The sequence below is a fragment of the Manihot esculenta genome, chromosome 11 (genome assembly GCF_001659605.2).
Source record: "Manihot esculenta cultivar AM560-2 chromosome 11, M.esculenta_v8, whole genome shotgun sequence".
NCBI lineage: Eukaryota > Viridiplantae > Streptophyta > Magnoliopsida > Malpighiales > Euphorbiaceae > Manihot > Manihot esculenta.
In genome coordinates, this window is record NC_035171.2 from 2,114,121 (window position 1) to 2,137,017 (window position 22,897).

Consider the following 22,897-nt stretch of genomic DNA (forward strand, 5'->3'; position numbering starts at 1 on the left):
TTAGAGTTTGAAAATATTGGACACAAGCCAATCTTGCTGATCAAGGAATATTGACTAAAGAAACTCATGGAGAGTGTAATTTTCTCCAAAGGATGGCAGGTATACTTGCACTTCTATACAGGGAACTCTCTAACATTCAATTGCAGTCGATTTATGTTCAGAAAAACTCATCACAAGTTGGAAAATTTTGTCCAACATTTTAAGCATCAACTTTATGAGATTAATCCAAAAAAAAAAAACTACGCCTAGTGGCTTGGTGCTTAGAAATTTTGCTACATATTGGCCTGTTGTCAATTGATTATGTAAACCGTAATGCTAAATCTTCTTGCAACATGGTTCTTTTAGCCAGACATTTGAATGCTTATTGGTATCGAAAATTGAGTATAGTCAAAGAGAAATGAATAACTTAAAGTGAGAAAAATGATTTATTACAACTTTATACACAATCTTCAAATTTTCCCAAAAAAAGAAAAAAGCTAATCCAATATGTACATTATGCCCTGTAAGCAAATGCTAATTTGTTCCCTCTTCTGCCAATTTCCTTTAATCCCGAGGAGAATACAAGCCAGTGCCCAAAGTTTTATATAGAGCAGTATCAGAATGGACAACTTTAGACCTCAATGACTTAATCCGCCGTCTGTGCCTGTGACCTTTATGTTGCCGGTTGCGACTCTTGTCTTTCATTTCTGCCACACTTCCTTTGCATTTGTTTTCATCTTTTAGCTCATGGCTTTCATTTTCATTTTCTGTTTCTGTTTCTGTTTCCTTCTCTTCCTTGTTCTTGCCTTCAGTTGGAGCAACATACACAAAAGGTCCAATTGTTATGTCATTTAGCTCCAGCAGAGACTCTAATGTCTTGACCACAGTGCTCATAGTGGGTCTTGACTTGCAGTGGTGGCTCAAACATTGGTAAGCCAATGCTGCTGCCTTCCTAGCACCCTCTGTTGAATACTGCCCTTCAAGCCTTGGGTCCATTATCTGGTCAAGCTTATTGGGATCCTTCAATAAAGGTCTTGCCCATTTTACTAGGTTCTGTTCTTTACTTGGACGATTCTTGTCCACAGATCGCTTACCCGTTAACAACTCTAAAAGCACCACTCCAAAGCTAAACACATCACTCATAGCCGTCAGATGACCTGAAAAAAAAAAAAAGAAACCTTAATCTTAGTAATTATACAGATTTTCCCCTTCTACATTGTAAAGATTAACTTGCAATACCAGTCATTATGTATTCAGGAGCCGCATAGCCCTCAGTGCCCATAACACGAGTGGTAATGTGCGTGTCATCTCCTTGTGGACCATCTGTTGCGAGCCCAAAATCTGAAAGCTTTGCATTATAGTCCTGAAACAGAATACCATATTGATTTTAACAGGAACAAGAATGCTTGATCATTTGGTTGCTACACAAAATAAGGAACAGACATGCAAGAAATGGTTAGAAAACAAGTGATTACCGAGCCTAACAGGACATTTGAAGCCTTAAGATCTCTATATATGACTGGTTTTTCTTCCCCGTGGAGAAAGGCAATGCCTTTTGCTGCTCCAGCTGCAATTTTTAGCCTTGTTAACCAAGGCAAGGCTGCAGAATACCCTGCATTATTCAAGAAAATCAAGACATAAATATCCCATCAAATTGGAATAAAGAAATCAGATCCTTATATAATTAAAAAGCAGCAGCTGGACAAATTGTGGGAGAATGGTTATGTGTACTTTTAAATAGCTGGGTCTCTAAGTTGCCTCGCTCCATGAATTCATAGACAAGAAGCCTGTGCTCATCCTCGCAGCAGTAGCCAATCAAGTTCACAAGATGGGGATGCTTTAATTGCCCAAGGAAGATTACTTCGGCCTGCAAAAATAAATGCTTAACTTCATCATCATAATTTTCCTTGATCAACGTAGTAAAAAAAAGCTTGAAATGATTCAGCTTGGTGTCTTACCAGCCACTCTTTATGTCCCTGAGAGCCATCCAAATCCAAGACCTTGACAGCCACAGGCTGAGCCTTCAAGCCAGGTCTAAGCTTATCTGTAACGAACCCTTTATAAACAATTCCAAATCCTCCTTCACCAAGATAGTTACTCTTGGAGAATTGATGGGTTACCATCTGCAGCTCCTTGAGTGTGAAAACATGGAGATTAAAGATAGAACTTGAAAAATCACTGAAAGATAATGAAGAACCAGGATTGCTCAAGTCTGACAGGGATAATCTCTGGGAAGTAGTTAGATTGGAAACTTGAATCTTGGGGGCTGGAAGTGAGCGCCGAGTCTTGAAACATCCAAGAAATAACATTTTCCAAGTAAATTTATTAGGAGCCATTTTCTGTTTGAAGGTATTTGCTAGGCTTGTAGCAGGAGTTGCTTATATAGAGAGAGAGGATCTATTTCCTGTAAAGACGTTAACTCAAGTTAATGAGAAGAGGGAAGGAAAATAAGAGGATTGGTAGTTCAAATGTGTGCCGACTTCCATGAAAAAAAAAAAGAACCAATCACCTGTTTTTCCTTGTAGGCCAAAATATTCATGGGTTAAGTAGAAGGAATGGAAATCTTCTGACTCTAGAACAAATTTGCATATTCTTATCCTGTTAAATTTTTATTATTTTTTATAAAAATCCCAAGTCTGGCTAGACAAATGGAGAGTTAGAATCTTCTTCGCCCCTTCTTGACTTCCAAATAAAGAAAAAAAAATTATTGAAATAGTGCATGTATCAGCTCTTTTTTTTTTTTTAATAAAAGAAAGACTTATTATTTGACATTTGAATATTATTATTATTAATAATTTAATTTCTATATTTTTTAAAATTTATTAAATATATATAATTATTATGAAATTTACCATAACTGATAGTTGTAGACAAAATGACTAATCCTTAAATTTGGTTTAGAGTTTTGGAAAAGCCATGCCGGATTCCTACGTTTGTCTAATAAATAACAAAAAGGCTTTTATTTCAATTAATAATTGTTTTTTCAAGTCCAATATCATTACCACACGAGCAACCATCCAACTACCACCATTTTTTTATTTTCTGCATTATCAAACAATTTTCCTTCCCTTAATAATTTTAAATTAATTTAGTATTTTTAAATCATTTTTATTTTTTTTATACAAAGACTGAATATAATTTTATATATAAAGGAAACACATTAAATCCGTGTAAATTATACTTAATTTTAAATATACAATCAAGAAGAAAGAAAAACAAAATCTTTTTATATTTTCTCAACTTTTATTTAATTTCTTTAATATTATAATATATAATAATACTACATAATAATTATTTAAAATAGTTTTAAATTCTAATTAATCCAAAAGAAAAATAGGATGTAATTTTTCCCATATACTCCAATTTCTTGGAAGGTTACTTGGTCTTTGAATGTTCAAATCAACTTATCATAATGTGGTTTCTCACTATGAAAATAAATATTTCACAATAAATAAATAAATAAATTAAATTTAAATTTAAATTTAACTACCTAAGCTATTCCCTTATTAATTAAAAAGTATTGAAAGATAATTAAATAAGACTTAATTTGTAGGGTGATGGCGACATCTTCTAGTTCATGTTTTCTAGTCTATTTATAACTTTTCTTCCAAGTCTCCCAAACAATTACCCACTTCAGCCTTCACATTTCTTTCCTCCTTTTCTTTTTTTAAAAAATAAAATCATTAATTACAATTATATGAAAATATTATATAAATTATTTTAATAAAAATTTAAACTCAAAATCTCATTAACTCTAACATAACTTTAATTTTATAAAATTAAAACTTATCAATATATTTGGCTAATATATATTTTAAAGTAGAAAAAATTATTATTTAGCTCCCATGTTAAATGAAATTTTTTTAGCCTTTAAAAAGTATATTAATTAGTTTCTGTTGTTAAATATTGTAAAAATGATCTAAAATTTTTTCAACATTGAAAGTTTAATTAGTAAATATTTTACAAAATTATGGACTAAAAAGATTTTTTTTCTTAGTTGGTTCTAAATTATAGTTTATTTTCCTTCTTAAAATGGCAATTTTTCTATTAGTTTTCTAATGTATTATTATTTAATATATAGTACAACAGTAAAATTCATTAGAGCAATAAGAATATATTATATGTAAGAAATACAATATAAAATTTATTGTTTTTCTTAAAAAAAAATATTGTTTTAATTATCTTTTTCTAATTCAAGTGGAAATAAATATAAATGATTTTTTTAGAACCAACAGAGTTGTAGAAATGGATTAAACTCAACTGAGATGGAGGAAAGGAATCAAAAGGGGAACTTTAATGGGACAAATAAAATAAAATTTTATGGTCTTTTTTTTTTTTTTTCCTTATGCTTAAGGAAGAAGCAAGGCGCAGTGGAGCCAAAGGAAGAGAAAATTTATAAGAAAATAAGGGGGTGTAAAAATGGGGTCAACCCATTAATTTTCCATGAAAGAGAGGCATTAATCTTGCTTGAAAGGCTGTGAGCAAAGACGATGTCGTAAGCATTGATTTGTAGATTATTATAATCAAAGTGTTTGTAATGTTGATATGGGTTTTGCTGACAACTCCTTACACAATATAAGAAACAAACATCCATTAATTACGTGTATATTGATGAGATGGAATTTATATTAGTAATTTTTACAAATTGACGTTGCATGTATCAAAATTACTCTACTCCAACCTAATGAAAGCTTTAGAGGACAAATGTAATAATGGGTTTATGAGAAATTGATCCTTAATCAAGTGAAAGAGAGAAAAATACCAAGGATAAGGATTAGGATTTTGTATAGAAATTTGCTTCTTTTCATTGTAGATGTCAAAGATGAAAGGCTGACAAAGATTCCAATGTCACCAAACTCTACTACACGTGATCATACCTTTCTCTTATTTTTCTTTCTTTTCAAATGAAACCATTTCGCAGTACTTGCACTCAAATTAAACCAGAAAAGTGCTGCCTTAATCCTTTTTTCTTAACATTTCACTCAGCTCCGCTCTACTAAGACTCGAAGGGCAGCGGAATGAGAATTTAAATGGAATTATTAAGAAAAACAATTATTATCAAACATTTGAAGTGAACAGACATCAAGAAGGAAACTGCAAATTCAAAAATTATTAGTGAAAGCACACAACACAGCTTGATGAAAAACTTGCATTTTACATCCTTCACTCTTGTTTCAGCCTAAAATATGGCCAACCAAAAACTATAGCCACCTTCTTGTAAGTGCCCTCACAACTACATCAAGAATTTGATCACGTGCATCCCACCAAAAAGAAAAAAGGAAAGGAAAAGGGAGAGATGGCAGTGGCTGTCACAAAAACCAACTTTCTGCAATAAAGAAACCTGTTGCCGGAAATATACAACTGCAAGAAAATAATTCAGAACCAAATCAGTCACATTGCATCAACCCCATTAAATTCTAAGAAGAAATCCGCCAACAGTTGCTAACAACTTAAAAAGAGGAGTTAAAAGCACATAAATACCTCATTGTCCACAATTAAAAGATAAACTTGGTATTTACAGACAAATCCTGCAGCCATTGACATGAATAAAGTATTTAATATTTATATATAGAGAGAGAGAGAGACACATATGTTCTAGCAAGATGACAAGAAGCTCGCAAGTGTTTACACACCTTTGCTCATCCAAGATTGGATTGCCAGAAAACTAAAGTCACAGCACATTTAGGCATATAAATGACATGTTTTTGCCAAAAAAGTCAACGTACTTAATCTTGATGCCTGCTATCTGAAAACAAGGCTTCCATTCTGTTGAAGCCTTAGATTTTCAACAAGTGACTGGTAGAATGATTTCAATGCTTTGAAATCACTGCCCTGCACAAACGTCAAAGCATAGAGCAGAAATTAGAGCAACTAAACACAATTAGTTATATCTATGCAGCACATGAATAGATGGTACTTCCACACACACACACACACTCCATAATCTGAGAAAATAGTTGGTACTTGGTTTATTACCTGCAATCTTTGGCAGTACTGCTGTGCCAAATCTTGAGGGCAATGTGCAGATGGAAAGCCTTTTGACACGAAATGAAGGACAAAATCATTCCCAAACTTCTCATACAAGAGCTTCTGTGCTTGTACAATTTCTCCAAACAAAACAAGCTGCTACACAAATCCAGAACAGAAATTACAACATTACAACAGTATGTAAAAAGCACCTAAGTAACTTCTGATGCAATCTGAGTTCTCATTTTATTCATGCTAGTAAATAGAATTGAAGGAAGAATTTATGTTATTTTCGAATCTAGTATTATGCTTGTCTTCGTATATTTAAACACTTGATTATAAAAAATATAGTTTACCAATCCAATCACATCAGCACATGACAAAACAAAACCATGCATAAGACAGATATTGTTCTGGAAAGAAGGAAAGGGAAGGAAGGGATGGAAATATGAAAATGTCTGACACTCATTGGATCAATGATTAAATCCTTATTAGCTAGAGAGAAGGAGAGAACTCAGCAACTGAGCAGTACTCTTAATGTGCCAGCATTGCTATTGCTTGTTTTAACTATTGAAAGTAGCATGCAAGTCATTCAACCCAAAAGACATTCACCATGATCCATGGAGTCTGGCACACCTCTTCAAATTTCAGAAACCTATGAATCATACCCAACCATCACTAAACATTAGTTTAGGCATTAGAAGCTAATGAACGAAGCTCCACTGGACACTAGCATTTCTTCTCTTTTTTTTTTCCAATGCATCCACATCAATCTATCAATGTTCTCACAAGACCATCAAACTCTCCAAAGCAACCTTCCATTTCTACAACACTCTATATGTCCATATAAATAGCATCTTCCCTGTTAAAATGGATTGCTTTAAGAAGAAAATGAAAATCAAATGCATAGTACTCACAGTATTTGCGTCTTGGAAGTCAAAGGATTTGTCAAGCACACTATACAGACAACAGTTTGTTGCAAAGGCCTCAATTATGAAACTCTGAAAACCTGGTACCTGTAAACATTTAATCTCATTAAAAATAAAAAATAAAAACCCCTCCATAAAATGCTGCTAAGAACTAGATATTGAAGAGCAGACAAACCTTTTCTTCACCATAAGGTTTGGCACACCAATCTTTAATTAATCTATTGAATATCTGTACGCATGACTGAATTGAAGAGGGATAAAAATGTTATATCAAGTTCACATGACTTTAGAATATCGAATCTGTAAGTCATCAAAATCAAGTTTCAGACTGACCTTTCTTACAAGGATATCCTTGTGATTACAAGCTGCATACAGCAGCAACTGCATCAAAGAATCCAAGTAGCCCCTACTTTTGGGTGAAAGGAAGATTGAGGATAGATCATGAGTAGTTATCACATGCAGAAATGTGTACACTGTCTTCTGAAGTTCTTGCAATTCACGGATTTCCTACAAGAAAAAAAGGGAACCATGAATATTGCCTTAGTGAAGATACCAGTTTAAACTATTACAAGTAGTTTATCAAACTGAAAACAAAAATAAATTCCATTTAGTATTTTTTAAAAAAAAGCACATCTAATGTTACATAAACCATGTAATAAAATAACCACGTACAACCTTATTTGATGTCTAACAAACCACACATATTCAATGAAAATGCTGCTCGGCAGGAAACTTTCATTCATTGCATGTCATGGATTAAAAATATATTGTGTGAATAGGACTTCCATACCTCAGTATTGCCTCCAGGTCCTGAAGGATATGCGTCCTTTGGAATAACATTACATATCCTACCAGCAATGGCTGGAAAAATTTCCTCCAATATGTCATGAACTGAGATGTTGAATTTGCAAATAAGTTGATTGAGTAGCACTAGAAAACCGACCATCTCCTTTGGCTGCAATAAATATATACCAAAATCAGGCATTTATCTGACATGTGAACATGTCAAGTTCCTCCAAAGTTTCACATCCTGCCTAGGGCAAAACACACACACTTTATCATGCAAAAACTACCACACAGCAATGGAATTAACTTAAAAACCTCATTTCTCCCAAGGAGGATATTACAAAAAGCCAAATGATCCTTGCATAGTTTTGAATTACAAGAACAAAGTGATATAGATGTTGCTTCCACAACAGATAATTGAAGTATCTAGAAGAACTAGAGTTTGTTGGACAATGCCACTACAGCACTGTTCACAAACATTTTAATTTAGATTAGATCAATCAAAGATTTATTTTAACAGCATTTGAAATATTTTGGGCCAAAACCACAGAAGCCGTGCAAAATGGTTTTAACTCTTTTCTAAAAGAAGAACTTAAAAGGAGCTTGGCTGGAAAATGCTGAATTTCCAATAATAATTTCAGAAGGGCCTTTAACGATGAACATCAACTAAATTCCTTAATAACATCACAAAACCATCAATAGAAATATTGCACTTTAACAATAACCTTTAACAGGCAGAAACTTAACATGTAACAGAGCACATAGATGAATTTTTCTCAACACTTACAAGCAATCATAAGGATCACAGAAGGGAAGATTTAATAGTGTTCCCATTACAACCGTTCAAAAGGTTGAAACCACACACCCCTCCCCGCTGTAACAAAATCTGACGGCACACTGGAGGCAAGAACAATCCCAAAACAAAGATGACTCAAATCCATTTGAGCGATGAAATAAACCTTGTATTTAAACATTAGACTAACATATTGATGCAATCTAAGATTTGGACTCTCCAACCCATTTGAGGACAGAAAATTTTGAACTTTAACCATCTTTATAAACCTGGGATAACTGTTATCCAAAGGGATAATTTGGTTTGCCCACCTTATGGAAACATAAGGATGCAAAACAAGAGTTAGACAACGGGTTTGAACTGTGATTCACATTTCCAAATCACAGCAACTTCTAATTGCTGTTATCATATAAAAATGTTCACTCCAAAATACGAACAAATTTCCTTATATCATGTCAAGAACCAACATGCACTTTCCTACATAATATTTTTACAGAGAACAAAAGAGAATTATGTGGATCTCCTATGCCAGACATTTATGAAGACACACCTCTATGGGACATGACCATCCTAGATAACTGAACTGCAAATAGATGTGTCCATCATGAGTCATGACCAAGCATTGTCCAAACCTAGGCGTGTAATTTTATCAGCAATGCATTCATCCCACCCAAGTGCACTGACTACCACTTTCTGTATAAGAGCAGGCAAGGCAAGCATTGATCCCATCCCATACCATTATCATGCTAAACACACTCCACATTACTTAACAGAAATGAAATGCAATATTGTAATCAAGAAAATATCAGAAAAAGTAACAAGTAGGATTGAAATTGGAGACCAATATAATACAAACACATTTATTTTACCTCACATTCCACAAGCAATTGCTCCAATGCCTTTGGAAGGTATGGAAATACAGATGCTCCTAAAGTGTCCACCATCCGATGTATAAAGGATGTGACCTGAAGGCCATGGATGCTAGCTTTAGGCAATATGTAAGTCAATAAAAATCAAAAGCAAGCACTCCCATGGCTTCATTTCTTACTCTTACCTTAATCCGAAGAGGCTCTACCTTAGGAAACACTACAAGGATTTGTAAAAGAACATCCAATGTCTGGATCAAAAAGAGAGGAAACAAAAATTTAAAACATCAGAGGAGAAGAATAATCAGAAGGGCAAACAATAGCAGCAGATCCTTCACGCCACCATTTTAAAGGAGGCAAAAAAAAGTGAATCTATGGTAGAAAAATAAGATAATATACAGTAATTCACAGCCATCAATGGAATAACATATATGACCCAGTTTCTTATCATAAAAAAGATTATACAAATTTGAACAAAGATTTATTAACTCGTTGACTTTGCAAATTGAAGGAGTATCCATAGGTAGCATGTAATACAAGCAACATAAAACATAACATATGAATAACAACCTGCTTAAACATGAGACCTATTGCAGGACGACTAGCAGTTACAAGACGCTCACTGAACCCCTGCATTACAAAGTGAAATTGTAAGCACAGACCCTATTCTTATAAACCAAAGCAGTTAAAGGACATAGAAAATAAGCTTCAAAAACATGTTCAGTATGTTTTCAGCATAAATAAAAAAAGTTAATGAGTTAAATATACCAGGACCCAAAACATAAGCATAGAAAGCTAAAATGATTAGGTACCATTTACTTCAGCAAATAATTGATTTGGTGTAAACAGAGAGACAAAATGTTGTTACAAGGTAAATTTTGCTCCACCAGTAGTATTTCAATGGGTAAAGAACAGGAAAGAACCTTGCTGAGTGCATTGATTGCTACAATTATTTGCTGAATATTTACAATTTTAGCTGGAGACTCTTCTGCATCTGCCAATTTGGCATTCATGAGTAAAATCTCGACCTGTATAAACAGACAATTCAGAATCAAACAGGAATGATTATATTGATAAGCACAGGCAAAATACTTTGCAGACAACATCTCAAAGTTCTTTGCTTATCATATTATGCATGTCCAACAAGCATTCATCTTCCGAAGAGATCCGACCAGTGTTAACCGGTTCAAAATCAACGGAGAAAAAAAAAGTAGGAATTTAATTCTATAAAAAAATTTCTAAAAAAAATTATTGAAGCAGCAAAAGTAGCTAAGACCTGCTGGCAAAGAGGAGTGAGCAATGAAGAGAGGTAATCAGCTTGTTTTTGCAGTGGTACATCTTCCATGCCAACCAACAAACCAATTGCCTGTAAACCATCACGATAAATATTAGGAGGGAAAAGACCCCTCATTAAATTTTATACCAATTATATTAAAAAAAGTCATGTCTCTACATTTCTAACTCTAAGTGATTTCATAATGAGTGTATTTCAAACAAGATTCTGTGTGTGAAAGGAAGGAAGAGTAAGCAGGCATGGACCTCAAAAATGTGGCTACCATCTTCAGGACCTGAAAATTCATATGGCGTATAGTTATAATCCATGCTTGTAAATCGAGCAACTGTATCTTGGAGGCTCTGTCAATTGATAGCAACAATTCAAAAACTGTAGAATCAAGGCTATGTTACAAACATGATGAGTTGTTATAAGAAGGCAAGTAGACCATTTGCTTAGTACCTGCAAAATTGTCTCTATGAAAGGCACAAGCTTTGCTTTCAACAATTTCACAACCCTCATGAACAAATAACTGGCTCTACGACTCACATGGATGTTTGGATGGTGTATTCCTCTCTCATCCAGAAAAGCAGCCAGAGCCAAGGGGATATATTGTGTATTCTCTAGAACAAACTTCATGTACCTAGTCATAGTCTCCAAATATACAAGGGCAACCAACCTATTAGAATGGCAAGGAAACCTTGTCGAAAGAAGCATTGGCACCAATTCACTCAATAATCCACTTCCAGCTCTCATGGCTTCATCACTTAATGATTCCCCAAGTGCATACAAAAGAGAGAGTGCAGCTTCCACCTCTTCAACATTTATTTCTGCTGAAGATGCAACAGCACTAGCCAAAGAATTTCTGATAAATACTTGAGTAGTATCAGGTGCCACTCGACCCACACTTCGCAGCAACACAAATAAGTCCTTTCTGTATTCAACCATCCTATCTTCTTCCTCTCTCCCAATTTTATCAAAAGAATCAAGATTATCCCGATACATAGGATCATAACGAATTTGTGTACGAATGACTTCCAATATCTGTCCTACATAATGTGCTTGTTTCTCTCTTAATGGAGAAAGGCTCTTCATAGTTGCAACATAACCTGAAAGAAATTGCACAATACTAAATGCCGTGTCCACCTCACAATTCTGCATTACGTAAAACACTGATGGCAAAACCTCATTCAAAAGCTCCAATGAAACCGCCTTAGCATCTTCTGTACTGGCCCGTTTATAGCACTCCAAGACCTCCACAGCATACCCAGTAATTAATGCAGCTATTTTTGACACTAACTCTGAGTCACTATCACCAGTTACCAACGCAAAAACCCTACTGACCTGAAGACTCCGCAATATTGCTAACTTTGACTGTGGATCCATCCGCTTAGAAACCACTGCCAAAACACACCCAGCAGCTGCACCCTGAAGCTGCTCAAATTCCCCATCAACCAGCATCAACTCGAACAACAATGGAACAAACATATCATTCACAATCAACCCAATATCAATCCATGAAATATACCTTCGCATAGAATCTAACACACTAGAACACAGATCTGGATCAGAATTCCTATACATAGATACAATGTCAAACCATGCTCTCACTATCTGAGCCACACATTGCTGCCTCATCGCATCCTTAACCTGCCCTGCCACCCCTAGCTCCTCAGGAGTCCGTGGGTAATCTAAGCTAATTAATTCATCGTCCAGTGCATTCAGAACCCGACAAAACATATCAATAACTACAGCCCCTTTACTTAAACGATGCAAAAAATCAACAAACACTGAGGACCAAATTGCTGGGTACTCAAAATAAATCAATGTAACCAAAACCTGAGCAAGCTTGTTCTTTATAAATGTGGGACCCTCTAAAACCCTAACAGCATTGCTATCATCAATCACGTCAAAACAGCACATAGAAAATACTGATTTCCGGACAAAATCCTTCTCTTCCAAACTTAAGAGAGCATACTTAACCCTAATAACCTCATGTAGAGTCTGTAAACACCAAAACTGAACTTGAATAAGATTGCAAAAACACAACTTTTCAATACATATCCTACATATTGTCGGGGTTTCCTTAATCTGCTGACAGAAAGCAACTGCCTGTGATTTTAGAGGAGAATCTATAGTGCCCGATTCATCAAAACTTATAAGTATTGCTTTTTCAAGATCATCCATTGATTAAAGTAGCAGTTGAAGCAGACAACTCGATAAACTGATTAATTCTCTGGAGGGTATTGAAAATTTTGGATAGAATCCAAAAAATATGTGAAGGGATTTATTCGTTGGCTGAATTGGGTTGAAAGGTTTAGAAAAAGCTTACCTCTATAGTGAATTGAGAGATCTTTATATAATGTATGATTTGAAAGAGTTTAGGAGTAGGGTTTTTGGAGAAAGAAGGAGAAAACCCTAGGGGGCGTATTTGGAGGGGGATTAATTTATAGTTTAGCGACTTAGACATAGAAGAAAATTTTGAGAAAACACGTAGAAACGGTGACGAAGAAAAGCGGCCGAGCCCCTATGAGGTTAAACTACTGAAATAACCCCTTGTTCTGTGATTTACCGACGAAGCCGTGATGGGCTCATCGTGGCCCGTTTAGTCCTTCGGCCATTTTATAGATTTTGGAGGCGATCTGGTAATCATGATGATTTGGTGGGTTTTTAAGAAATTTTTTTAATATTTTAACATTTATTTTTTTATAGAAAATAATTTATATTTAAAAAATATATTTAATAGAATAATTTATTTTTAATTATTTAATTTTTAATTTAAAAAATAATATATTAATAAATTAATATATAAAAAATTTAGTAAAATCGTCAAAGTATATTTTTTCTTTAAAAAAAGTTATTTTTTTAAAATAATTTAAAAATTTTTTAATCGAATAAATATTTTTTATTAATTTATTTAAAAAATATAAAAATTATTTTTTATGATCAAACACAACCTTAATTTTATATATTTTTTATATATTTATTTAAAAATAAAATATATTTTTCAAAAGAAATCCATGTAGGCAAATTTAGAGCGGTTACTAAATCTGTAATAAGAAAATTAGATACTGAGCGAAATAATTAGTCCGACGAGCTTTAATGTGGACTAAATCTCAAATAAAATAACGTTGATTAAGAAAATCTAGCTTTATACAGAAAGTATTAAATCTCAAATATTAATAAAATCTAGTTATATGTGGAATGTATTAAATCTCAATCTAAGTCTCAATTTTAAAGATTAAATATATAATTTAGTATCTAAATTTTATATAAACAGTCCGTTAATATTATTAGTTTTTCTTTGTTAATTTTTATATTTTATAACTATTTAATATATGAACTTTATTAAATATAAGTATTACACTCTTGAATTTTATAAAATATATTCCTATTTTATGAGTATTAAAAACTGTTTGTCCAAAAAATTTTAAATTTACTTTCAACTTTCTCTCCTGCGTGTTTTGAGATTTCATCCTCGTTATTTGAATTATGATAGAAACAATCGCTTTCTATCATCTAAAGCCGTGAGTCGCTCCTTTCATCATTCAAATGAATGTATATATTTTTTGTGTTAATTGTATTTTTACAGAATTGAACTACATTGATAAAGTATAATTGAAAATTAATTTTAGGATTATATCGCTTGTATGCTTGATTTTTAATTTTCTTGCAGGTGTCCATAGTTGCATGCAATCGATATGTTTAAAGAAATCTAGATTTATTGATTTCATCTTCTTCATTTGATGGTGTTTTAATCAATTAGGCTTTTACAGTATGGTCAAACTTGCGAATTTCTTGTTTTGGCTTGATATTTTTTAAAATACTCACGATACCGACTGCATTTTATACTCGATTGTTATATACCTACACGAGATTGAGATGAAAAGAGCGGTATTCAACTCCTATAGAGTTTTCAGAATTGATCTTTTCTTTTCGTATCTTCTTATTGAGGGCCTGAATAATTTTATTTTTCAAGTTTTATTCGTCCGTATTTCTTACTTTTGAACCTAACTTTTCCTGGACTGGTTGATCTCTTGCTGATTTTCTTTATTGATTGTTGTCCATAGCAGACTATAAAAGGATACTGCCGAGTCTTATAGTCAATTCTTTTATCACACATCGATTAATCCATATAACCCATTGCTTTAGACTTTTTTAAGTCTTTTTTATGGGCTTAGATTTGTAATTTTTTGAATTTATTTTTATATTTTAAGTGTATTTATTTGTTTTTTTTAATATTTTAGGCTTAAATCTGTATTTAAAATTTTTTCTAATGATAATATCTATTTTTGATAAAAAAAATTATTTGTAATTTTTAATATCTTAATTAGAGAGCATTTAAATAATTTTAAGTTTTGAAAAATTTTAATCACAACAACATTAAAAATAATATAATTATTTTTAATGATTTAAAAATAAGCTAATGAATTATGACCTTAAACCATGATGTTAAATAGAAATTGGATACGAAGAATGAGTAAAAAATAATAAAATACCTAAATGAAATTAGGGGATTGTGGCTCCGTTAATATATATATATTTTAACATTGCGGCAAAAAGAGAAGAGTTAAAAAAAAAGTGATCAAAGCAGTCAATCGTTCCGATTTTCTCTGTTTATTTATTTTTGATTTTTGGTTTTGTATTTGAAATCTTTTTCTATGTCTTTGGACTGAAGAAGGTTTTATCTCGAGGTCGTAATTCCAGCGCTGACTCTGAGTCTCTCATTAACGTCGACCTAACTTTTGTTTTTTCTCTTTTTTTTTTTTTTTTTTTTTTTTGTAATTTTATCATTTTATGTTTTACATGGGGAGGGACTGTTGGGTGATGGGGCACATTGGAGAGTTGAAATCTTGCTCTATTTATTAGGAGGGTTATATCAATGGTAGAATCTCGGAGAGCCACGGCTACATTTGATGACTCAACTCTTTAAAATCAGTATTGTCGTGAGTTTTTCCTCTATCAGCTTTTAATTTGTGCTTTTTTTAGTGTTTGGTCTTATAATTTTAAACTTTAATTACGTATGAAAATTTTTGTATTTTGATCCTTATAGCTTTTATGTGTAATCTTTTTGGACTTTGGTGTCATTCAGTGCGGTGGTCACTATAATTCTTAATTTGCTTTGCCTAGATGTAGGGGTGAGCATTCGGTCGGTTCGGTTCAAAACCGAACCGAATCGAATAAACCGAAAATCGAAATTTTAGTTTTTATGAAAACCGAACCGAACCGATTTTAGTCAGAAACCAAATCGAACCGAATCGGTCTGATTCGGTTCGATTCGGTTCGGTTTGATCGGTTTCGATTTTTAATATTTTTTTAATTTTTTACACTTTATTTTTAGTATTTTAAAATTTAATTAAAATATTTTAATTTTAATATAATTTAATTTCTCTATATTATTGAAAAAACATATTATTATCCCTAATCGATTCGGTTCGGTTTTTTCGGTTTTTTTCTGATCAAAATCGAACCGAACCGAAATAACCAAAATTTCTGAAATTTAAAACCGAACCAAACCGAAATATATAAAAAACCGAACTAAATTTTCAAATCAGTTCGATTCGGTCGGTTTTTTCGGTTTGAACCGGATTCTGCTCAGTCCTACCTAGATGGTGCAATGGTTGAATTACTAGTCTGAGTCGCTGATTGATAGTTTATTGGAGGGATTTGGTTTGCTCTTTTTGCAAGTTTATTTTTTATAGTCTGAATTGGATTTCAAATCATTAAACTTCGCTGATTTTATTCAATTATTCAAAGTGTAATGTCTAATTATTCGAGTATTATTAAATATAATTTATTTATATTTGTTAAAAAAATGATTAATATAGTTTGACGGATATAATTTAATTAAAAAATTTAAAGTTTTAAAGAAATATTAAAATTTAATTTCTTATTTTTCAGAAATAAAGGTTTTTTACGTTAAAAAATAATTTATTCCTATTGAATCAGTTAAATTAATTTCGTGAATTTTCCGATTAATAAGGCTATTGCTTTAACTGAGCAGCAGGAGTGGCACTGGAAGTGTGAGTAGAAAATAATAGAAAACGGCAGAGAATACTACCAAGATTCATATCTCCAAGGAAACATAAAAATGGATTCGCCATAGCATCATCACGAGAAAAAAGTAGTAAAAAAGTCGCCCAACAATGATTTTAAAACTTTTATAACAAAATACTCGAGACTTGAACCAATCCAAATTCCACAGGATTAATTAGATTCCCTGTGGCTGTGGCTGCGCTGTGCCTGTCATCTAATAAAACTACGATTTCCCTGCATTAGCGCATTCATTTTCTGGACCTTCTGGGCCTTCCACTTTGTACTCGTCAGCCCACCAATCTCAATCCTCTCTCATTTTAATCCCCAATTTTAATAAATAAATTAATTAATATATATACAAAATATTTTCATAGTATTTATATTTATATAAAATATAAATATGATTTATTATCAGTAATACTCGATTTTTCCACAATGCTGCTTCTGCTCGGAAAAGGAAAAATACAATTGTTAAATTGCTGGATGATTCGAACGTATGGCATGATAAGAATTCAGGTCTGGAGGAGGTGATGTCTGGATATTTTATGTCTCTCTTTACTTCTCATGATTGTAATTCTGAACCAGTTTTGCAGTGTGTTCCATTATTAGTGTCACATGATCATAATGCATCTCTTTTAGCTCCTTACAGTTGTGACGAGGTAAAATCTGCAGCTTTTTCTATAAAAATTGATAAAACTCCTGGGTTAGATGGTTTCAATCCTAATTTTTTCCAGCATTATTGGGATATTATTGGTGAGGATGTGTCTCGTTTTTGTATTGATTGCTTGCATTCAAGGTCTATCCCGCCGAAGTTGAATGAGACTGCTTTAGTTTTGATACCTAAGAAGTGTGTCCCTGAGCGAATGAGTGATTTGCGTCCTATTGCCCTCTGTAACGTGGTTTATAAGATCATGACTAAGATGATAGTTAACCGGCTTAAGTCCATCTTGCCGTCTATTGTCTCCAAAAGCCAGAGCGCTTTTATTTTTGGGCGCAGCATTCAGGACAATATAATCTTAGCTTTTGAGGCTATGCATGGATTTAATATGTTTCATCGAAAGAAAGAGTTATCTGGGGCCCTTAAAATGGACATCAGCAAAGCCTATGATAGACTAGAGTGGGATTTCATTCGTGACATGCTCATCCGCATGGGGTTTGCGCAACGATGGGTTACTTTGGTGTTTTCTTGTATCTCTATTGTTCGTTATTGGATTCTGCATGATGGCAGGGAAATCGGCCCTATCTTACCAACGAGGGGACTGAGGCAAGGAGATCCCTTGTCGCCTTATTTATTCATTCTTTGTGCTGAGGGGCTATCCCGCCTTTTACAAGACAGTATAAACTGTGGCAGTCTTCATGGGTTCAGGATATCACGGGGTGGCCCGCAGATCTCCTACCTTTTTTTCGCGGATGACAGCTTGATTTTCTTCAGAGCAAATGTTCAAGAGGCGTTGGAGCTCAAGCGTATTCTTCGCATCTATGAGAACGCATCTGGACAATTGGTTAACTTTCAAAAATCATCTCTTTTTTTCAGCAAGTATACTCCTGTGGCTCTTCGCGATTCTATCTGTTTAGTGCTCCAGATTGAGGAGAAGCCGAATTTGGGTAATTATTTGGGACTCCCTTCTCATGTTGGTAGTAACAAGAGGGAAGTGTTCAGTTTTGTTAAGGATCGTTTGTGGAAGCGGCTGAATTCATGGAAGCGGCTGAATTCATGGAAGCATCGTGCGCTGTCCCAAGCAGGTAAGGAGGTCCTCTTGAAAACAGTCCTCCAAGCTTTGCCAAACTATGTTATGAGTTTGTTTTTACTGCCTCGGACTTTATGTGCTGATTTGCAGCGTATGATGACTCGATATTGGTGGAGTAAGGGTGCTGATCAAAATCGCGGTATTCACTAACTGGGTTGGCATAGAATGGCGAACCACAGACTGGACGGCGGGTTAGGTTTTAAATCGCTCCATGATTTTAACTTAGCCATGCTTGGTAAGCAGGGTTGGAACATTATTAACAGGCCTCATTCTTTAGTGGCCCGCGTTCTTAAGGCTCGTTATTTTCCAACAACATCTTTTTTTGAAGCATCTTTGGGCCACAATCCTAGCTTTTTGTGGCGTAGTATATGGGCGACTCAGAGTCTGGTTAAAGCTGGTGCTTATTTGAGAATTGGGAATGGCAGGTGAGTTTCTATTTGGACTCACCCTTGGTTGAAAGAGGCACCCGACTTATTGGTTTCTACACCCCCTCCTCCGAACTGTACTCTTTCTATTGTTGCAGATCTTATGATCGGCCATAGATGGAATGAGAGTTTAATAGCTCAGTTGTTCAATGATAGAGACAGGAGTTGTATTTTGAACATCCCTCTAAGTCTTTCTTCGCACCCAGATGTGTGGTGCTGGAAGTTTGCGTCCAAGGGTCACTATTCTGTTAAGAGTGCTTACAGATTTCTGGTTGCTGGGTTTCGATATAGGGAAGGTAGTGAGATATGGAGTCGTATTTGGAAGACGAAGGTGCCTCCTAAAGTGCTTAATTTCTGCTGGCGTGCTTTAGTTAATGTAGTTCCTTACCTCTCTTTACTTCAGTCCAGGAGAGTTTCGGTTGATTCGATGTGTCCGTTGTGTCATGAGGCTCCTGAGACTATCCTACATATTCTTGTTTAGTGTCCTTTTGCCCGCAGTTGCTGGTTGAGTTCGCCTTTGGGTTGGCCTGCATTCTCCGCTGCCTCTCTTAGGGAGTGGTTCTCTTTAGCCTTCCTTACTGCTTCTGCGGAGAATGCTTCCCTTATTCTAATGATATGTTGGGCTTTGTGGCATAACAGAAATAATGTTGTTTGGAAAGCTCAGGGTTGAACTGCGAGTGGTGTGTTCTTCATGGCACTGAATTTTTTGCAGCAATGGAGGGGGGCCTGTTCTGATTCTACCAGCTACACCAATGTTGTGTCGGCTTTGACTGTTTGGTCTCCTCCACCGCAGGGTTGGATTAAGGTTAATATTGACGCCTCTTTAAACTCGCAACGAAGTTCGCTAGGCTTCGGCTGTGTAGTCCGAAATGCTAATGATAGATTTATAGCGGCTAAAGCAGGCTGTTTTTGCAGTCAGATGGAGGTTAAGTGTGCTGAGGCAGTGGCTTTTCGAGAGGCATTGAGCTGGATTAAAGAGTGCGGATGGGATCAAGTTCTTTTCGAATCGGATGCTCAGGTTCTTATTGTGTCCATTAACAATGCTTCATTAGATGATTTATCACCTTTTGGTCTTTTGATTCAAGATTGTAAATTGCTTCTATCCAGTTATGAGGAAGCAAGATGTGCTTTTATTCACAGGTCTGCGAATGATGTCGCTCATGTTCTAACAACATCGACTCATTCTGAATCAGGTCAAGGAGTTTTGGTTCATGTCCCTCCTTCTTATATAGTTTCCTTGATCGCTTTGAGTTAATAATATTTCTTTCATTTTCAAAAAAAACTACAATGAACATACTCTTGTGGTTAAATAATTGAATTAATTGATATGATTGAGTTATTCGAGATACGGGCCGTTATAAAATTAAATGAAAATAAAATTTAATTTGATAAGTTTTCACTTAATTAATAAAAATTAAAATTAAATATAAATTCAAATCATATTAAGTCTCAATTATAAATCTTACATTATTGTGTTTTTTGTTTTATATCCTACAAAGGAATTGCATTTTCAAGCCCATTGGCATAATTATAAATAGTGCTCCAATATACATCAAAGACCCAAAGACAGAAATCAAACAAAACATCAAAACCTAAATTCAACAAATAAAAAAAATCAAATTTAAGTAGAAATAAATCAAATCAAATCAAAATAAATTAAAATAAAAAAAAATTCTAATCAAACCAGCGATAATCGAATGGATAAACAGCTAAAGCAAAAGGCAAACAAATAAAAAAATAAATCAATAATCAAACAGATAAAAAAAGATCGTCATAACATCACACCGCAGTAGTACTGACTTTCACTATAATCACTGACAGAATTAGAGTTGCGCTCACCAAAGCGACTACAATAATGTAGTATAATAAAATAATAAAAATTAAAACACCATAAATAATATATAAAAAAACAAGTAATTAGTGAGAGAAAGCTCACTTCCCTTGCTCAAAAATGAGGGAAGGTCCGAAGGATACTAGAAAAGTATGACCAGCAAAATTAAAGACTAAAATTACAATTGTCATGTAATGAGGTTATTGAGGATAGAGTTGTGCTTGACCATAGTATATTGTTAATCCCTTTTGTATATACATGATCTTATGTTATGATGTTTATGTAAACTAACTCAACACAGGTTGTTTTGCCTTTAAGGCTTGATGAGATCCCACAGAGGGACTATGTTATTTATATGATCAGAGTATGCACAGGTTGAGTTAGTTGATGACAGTATGTATGAAGAAAAGTTTTAATTTTTATGCATGTTGTTGATCATGTATGGGATTATACAGGTTTACAGGTTATATGTCAGGCTTGCTACGGGTCCCGGCGGCCTTAAGTCGACCCGAATCCTAGCGCCGGTAGCAGTCCGGTTTTTCGGGGCGTTACAAAAATAAAAAAGAAGACGCTGAAATCCAGGCCATATCTCTACGGCCTCTCTTCTAATCCTTTTTCCATCCTTTTTTTTCTTTTCATGAAATTTTTTTCTTATTTTTTTAAGAACTTTCTATCAAAATATTTTCTTTTCCATTATTGACGGAACTTCATATTAACATTAATTAATTTTTTATTGATTTGAAAAATAAATAGTATGGTGTAATGGTGTAAGTAAGAATTCTTTTTTAAAATTTTTGATATAAAAAACAATGTTTAATTTTAAAATTACTTTAAAAACATTTTTCCAAAAAAAAAAAGGTAGCGTAACGGCAAAGTAGCAGCAATATCTCGTCCTAACGCGTGCAAGAATTTTGGCTTGCACGTTTCAACACTCTCCTTCCTTTAAAAAAAACACAACACTCTCTTTCCTTCACGCAATATGATTGGCTATTTGGCTTTTTACGTTGATACACATGTTATGTCACGCACGTGAACTTGCCTTCCCTGAATTTGGAATTATTGTTTTATCTAATATACTAAACAATTTCACATTTAATACCTCACAAATTCAAAACTTCACCAATTTTTCTACCGTTTAAATGTGAAAATAAATTCATTAGACTATTAATTTAAAATTCATATATGATTTTTTTTTTGAAATAGGGGTTGGGGAGTCGAACCTTAGACCTCTCAAGATTACAAGAATGCACTTTCCACCAAACTAAGTGTTGGAGTGCGAATTCATATATAATTCTTAAAAGCCAAATTGTTAAATGTCTGATATAACAAAACTAGAAAAAAATAAATAAATAAAATATACAACTTATTTTTTTTTATCATACTTCTATTTATTGATTTTAAAATAAATTAAAAAAATGCTTTAAACACTATAATATTATTTTTTTATATTTTGAAGAAACAAGTGAAAACTTTCAGCAAGAAATTCAATTTTTGAACATTTTTTTAAAGAAATATGAATAGCTAATAATTAGTGTAAATACTCAAAAACGTTGTTGCCTATTCCAAAATAAAATGAGAAAATTAAATCGGAAAAAATAAATAAATTTAAAATTTCAATCATGATAATTTTATTTAAGAAAAATTACTTTTTAGTTCCTGAGATTTAACATAATTAACACTTATGTCTCTCTATTTTGGCGACCCAACATTTAAGTCCCTCACTTTCTCTTCCGTCCAAATTCGTAGTCCTTCCGTCCATTTAAACCGTTTGGTCAAAGAGTCAAAAGTGAGAGGTGATAATTTTTTCTAGAAATACCCTTCTCTTAATGTGAAATTTCTATTTTTTTTTTCTCTTTCATGTTTTCTCCAGTTAAAGAAGAAGAAGAAGAAGAAGAAAGAAGAAGAAAGAAGAAGAAGAAAAAGAAAAAGTTGCAAAAAGGGTAGGAAGAAGAAGAAGAAGAATAAGAAGAAGAAGAAGAAGAAGAAGAAGAAGTTGCAGAAAGGAGGGTAGGAAGAAGAAAGAAGAAGAAGAAGAAAAAGTTGTAGAAAATGGTAGGAAAAATAAGGAGAAAAAGAAGAAGAGGCATTTGAGTTTGGATTTAGTGAGGGTTAATTTTGTCAATTCACGTGTCCCAAACGACTATTTTGGACGGAAGGACTACGAATTTGGACAGAAAATAAAGTGAGGCACTTAAGTGTTGAGTCGCCAAAATAGAGGGATAGAAGTATTAATTATATTAAATTTCAGGGACTAAAAAGTAATT

The 22,897-nt window shown here is 33.6% G+C and overlaps 3 protein-coding genes across 5 annotated transcripts; 1 reads left to right on the forward strand and 2 right to left on the reverse strand.

Annotated features, from left to right (window-relative positions):
* Positions 1 to 384: 384 nt before the first annotated feature.
* Positions 385 to 4,879, reverse strand: LOC110626063 (putative receptor-like protein kinase At1g72540). The gene is made up of 6 exons (XM_043961574.1): positions 4,742 to 4,879; positions 1,938 to 2,383; positions 1,711 to 1,846; positions 1,455 to 1,591; positions 1,219 to 1,342; positions 385 to 1,136 (listed from the first exon to the last, which is right to left on the reverse strand). The coding sequence occupies exons 2-6, from the start codon at positions 2,313 to 2,315 to the stop codon at positions 544 to 546; spliced, it is 1,368 nt and encodes a 455-aa protein (XP_043817509.1). The 5' UTR covers positions 2,316 to 2,383; positions 4,742 to 4,879; the 3' UTR covers positions 385 to 543.
* A 178-nt stretch (positions 4,880 to 5,057) lies between these two features.
* Positions 5,058 to 13,123, reverse strand: LOC110626738 (exportin-T). Of its 3 annotated transcripts, none has more exons than XM_043961573.1 (15): positions 11,056 to 13,123; positions 10,860 to 10,955; positions 10,597 to 10,686; positions 10,244 to 10,348; positions 9,891 to 9,950; positions 9,509 to 9,571; positions 9,324 to 9,419; positions 7,666 to 7,830; positions 7,209 to 7,382; positions 7,051 to 7,116; positions 6,864 to 6,962; positions 5,956 to 6,105; positions 5,705 to 5,811; positions 5,461 to 5,509; positions 5,058 to 5,340 (listed from the first exon to the last, which is right to left on the reverse strand). In XM_043961573.1, the coding sequence occupies exons 1-13, from the start codon at positions 12,778 to 12,780 to the stop codon at positions 5,722 to 5,724; spliced, it is 2,979 nt and encodes a 992-aa protein (XP_043817508.1). In that variant the 5' UTR covers positions 12,781 to 13,123; the 3' UTR covers positions 5,058 to 5,340; positions 5,461 to 5,509; positions 5,705 to 5,721. The 3 variants fall into 3 exon arrangements, with proteins under 3 accessions (XP_043817508.1, XP_021628491.1, XP_021628492.1); XM_021772799.2 differs by having other exon boundaries at positions 5,461 to 5,507; positions 5,613 to 5,811; XM_021772800.2 differs by having other exon boundaries at positions 5,461 to 5,507; positions 5,613 to 5,811; positions 5,956 to 6,102; positions 11,056 to 13,122.
* A 5,419-nt stretch (positions 13,124 to 18,542) lies between these two features.
* Positions 18,543 to 20,057, forward strand: LOC110626663. The gene is made up of 4 exons (XM_043961861.1): positions 18,543 to 18,802; positions 18,920 to 19,178; positions 19,284 to 19,448; positions 19,515 to 20,057. Exons 1-4 carry the CDS (start codon positions 18,543 to 18,545, stop codon positions 20,055 to 20,057), a joined length of 1,227 nt encoding a protein of 408 aa, XP_043817796.1.
* Positions 20,058 to 22,897: the final 2,840 nt, after the last annotated feature.

Excerpts from the sequence above, each read along its gene's own strand:
- LOC110626063 (XM_043961574.1), bottom strand. The coding sequence starts at position 2,315 with ATGGCTCCTAATAAATTTACTTGGAAAATGTTATTTCTTGGATGTTTC. Across the intron at positions 1,847-1,937 it reads AGGGACATAAAGAGTGGCTG|GCCGAAGTAATCTTCCTTGG; the intron begins GTAAGACACCAA and ends TTATTTTTGCAG. Across the intron at positions 1,343-1,454 it reads CAAATGTCCTGTTAGGCTCG|GACTATAATGCAAAGCTTTC; the intron begins GTAATCACTTGT and ends ATTCTGTTTCAG.
- LOC110626738 (XM_043961573.1), bottom strand. The coding sequence starts at position 12,780 with ATGGATGATCTTGAAAAAGCAATACTTATAAGTTTTGATGAATCGGGC. Across the intron at positions 7,831-9,323 it reads AATTGCTTGTGGAATGTGAG|CCAAAGGAGATGGTCGGTTT; the intron begins GTAAAATAAATG and ends TATTTATTGCAG. Across the intron at positions 6,106-6,863 it reads ACTTCCAAGACGCAAATACT|CAGCTTGTTTTGTTTGGAGA; the intron begins GTGAGTACTATG and ends GGATTTGTGTAG.
- LOC110626663 (XM_043961861.1), top strand. The coding sequence starts at position 18,543 with ATGGCGAACCACAGACTGGACGGCGGGTTAGGTTTTAAATCGCTCCAT. Across the intron at positions 19,179-19,283 it reads GCTGGCGTGCTTTAGTTAAT|TGTCCTTTTGCCCGCAGTTG; the intron begins GTAGTTCCTTAC and ends ATTCTTGTTTAG. Across the intron at positions 19,449-19,514 it reads TGTGGCATAACAGAAATAAT|CAATGGAGGGGGGCCTGTTC; the intron begins GTTGTTTGGAAA and ends AATTTTTTGCAG.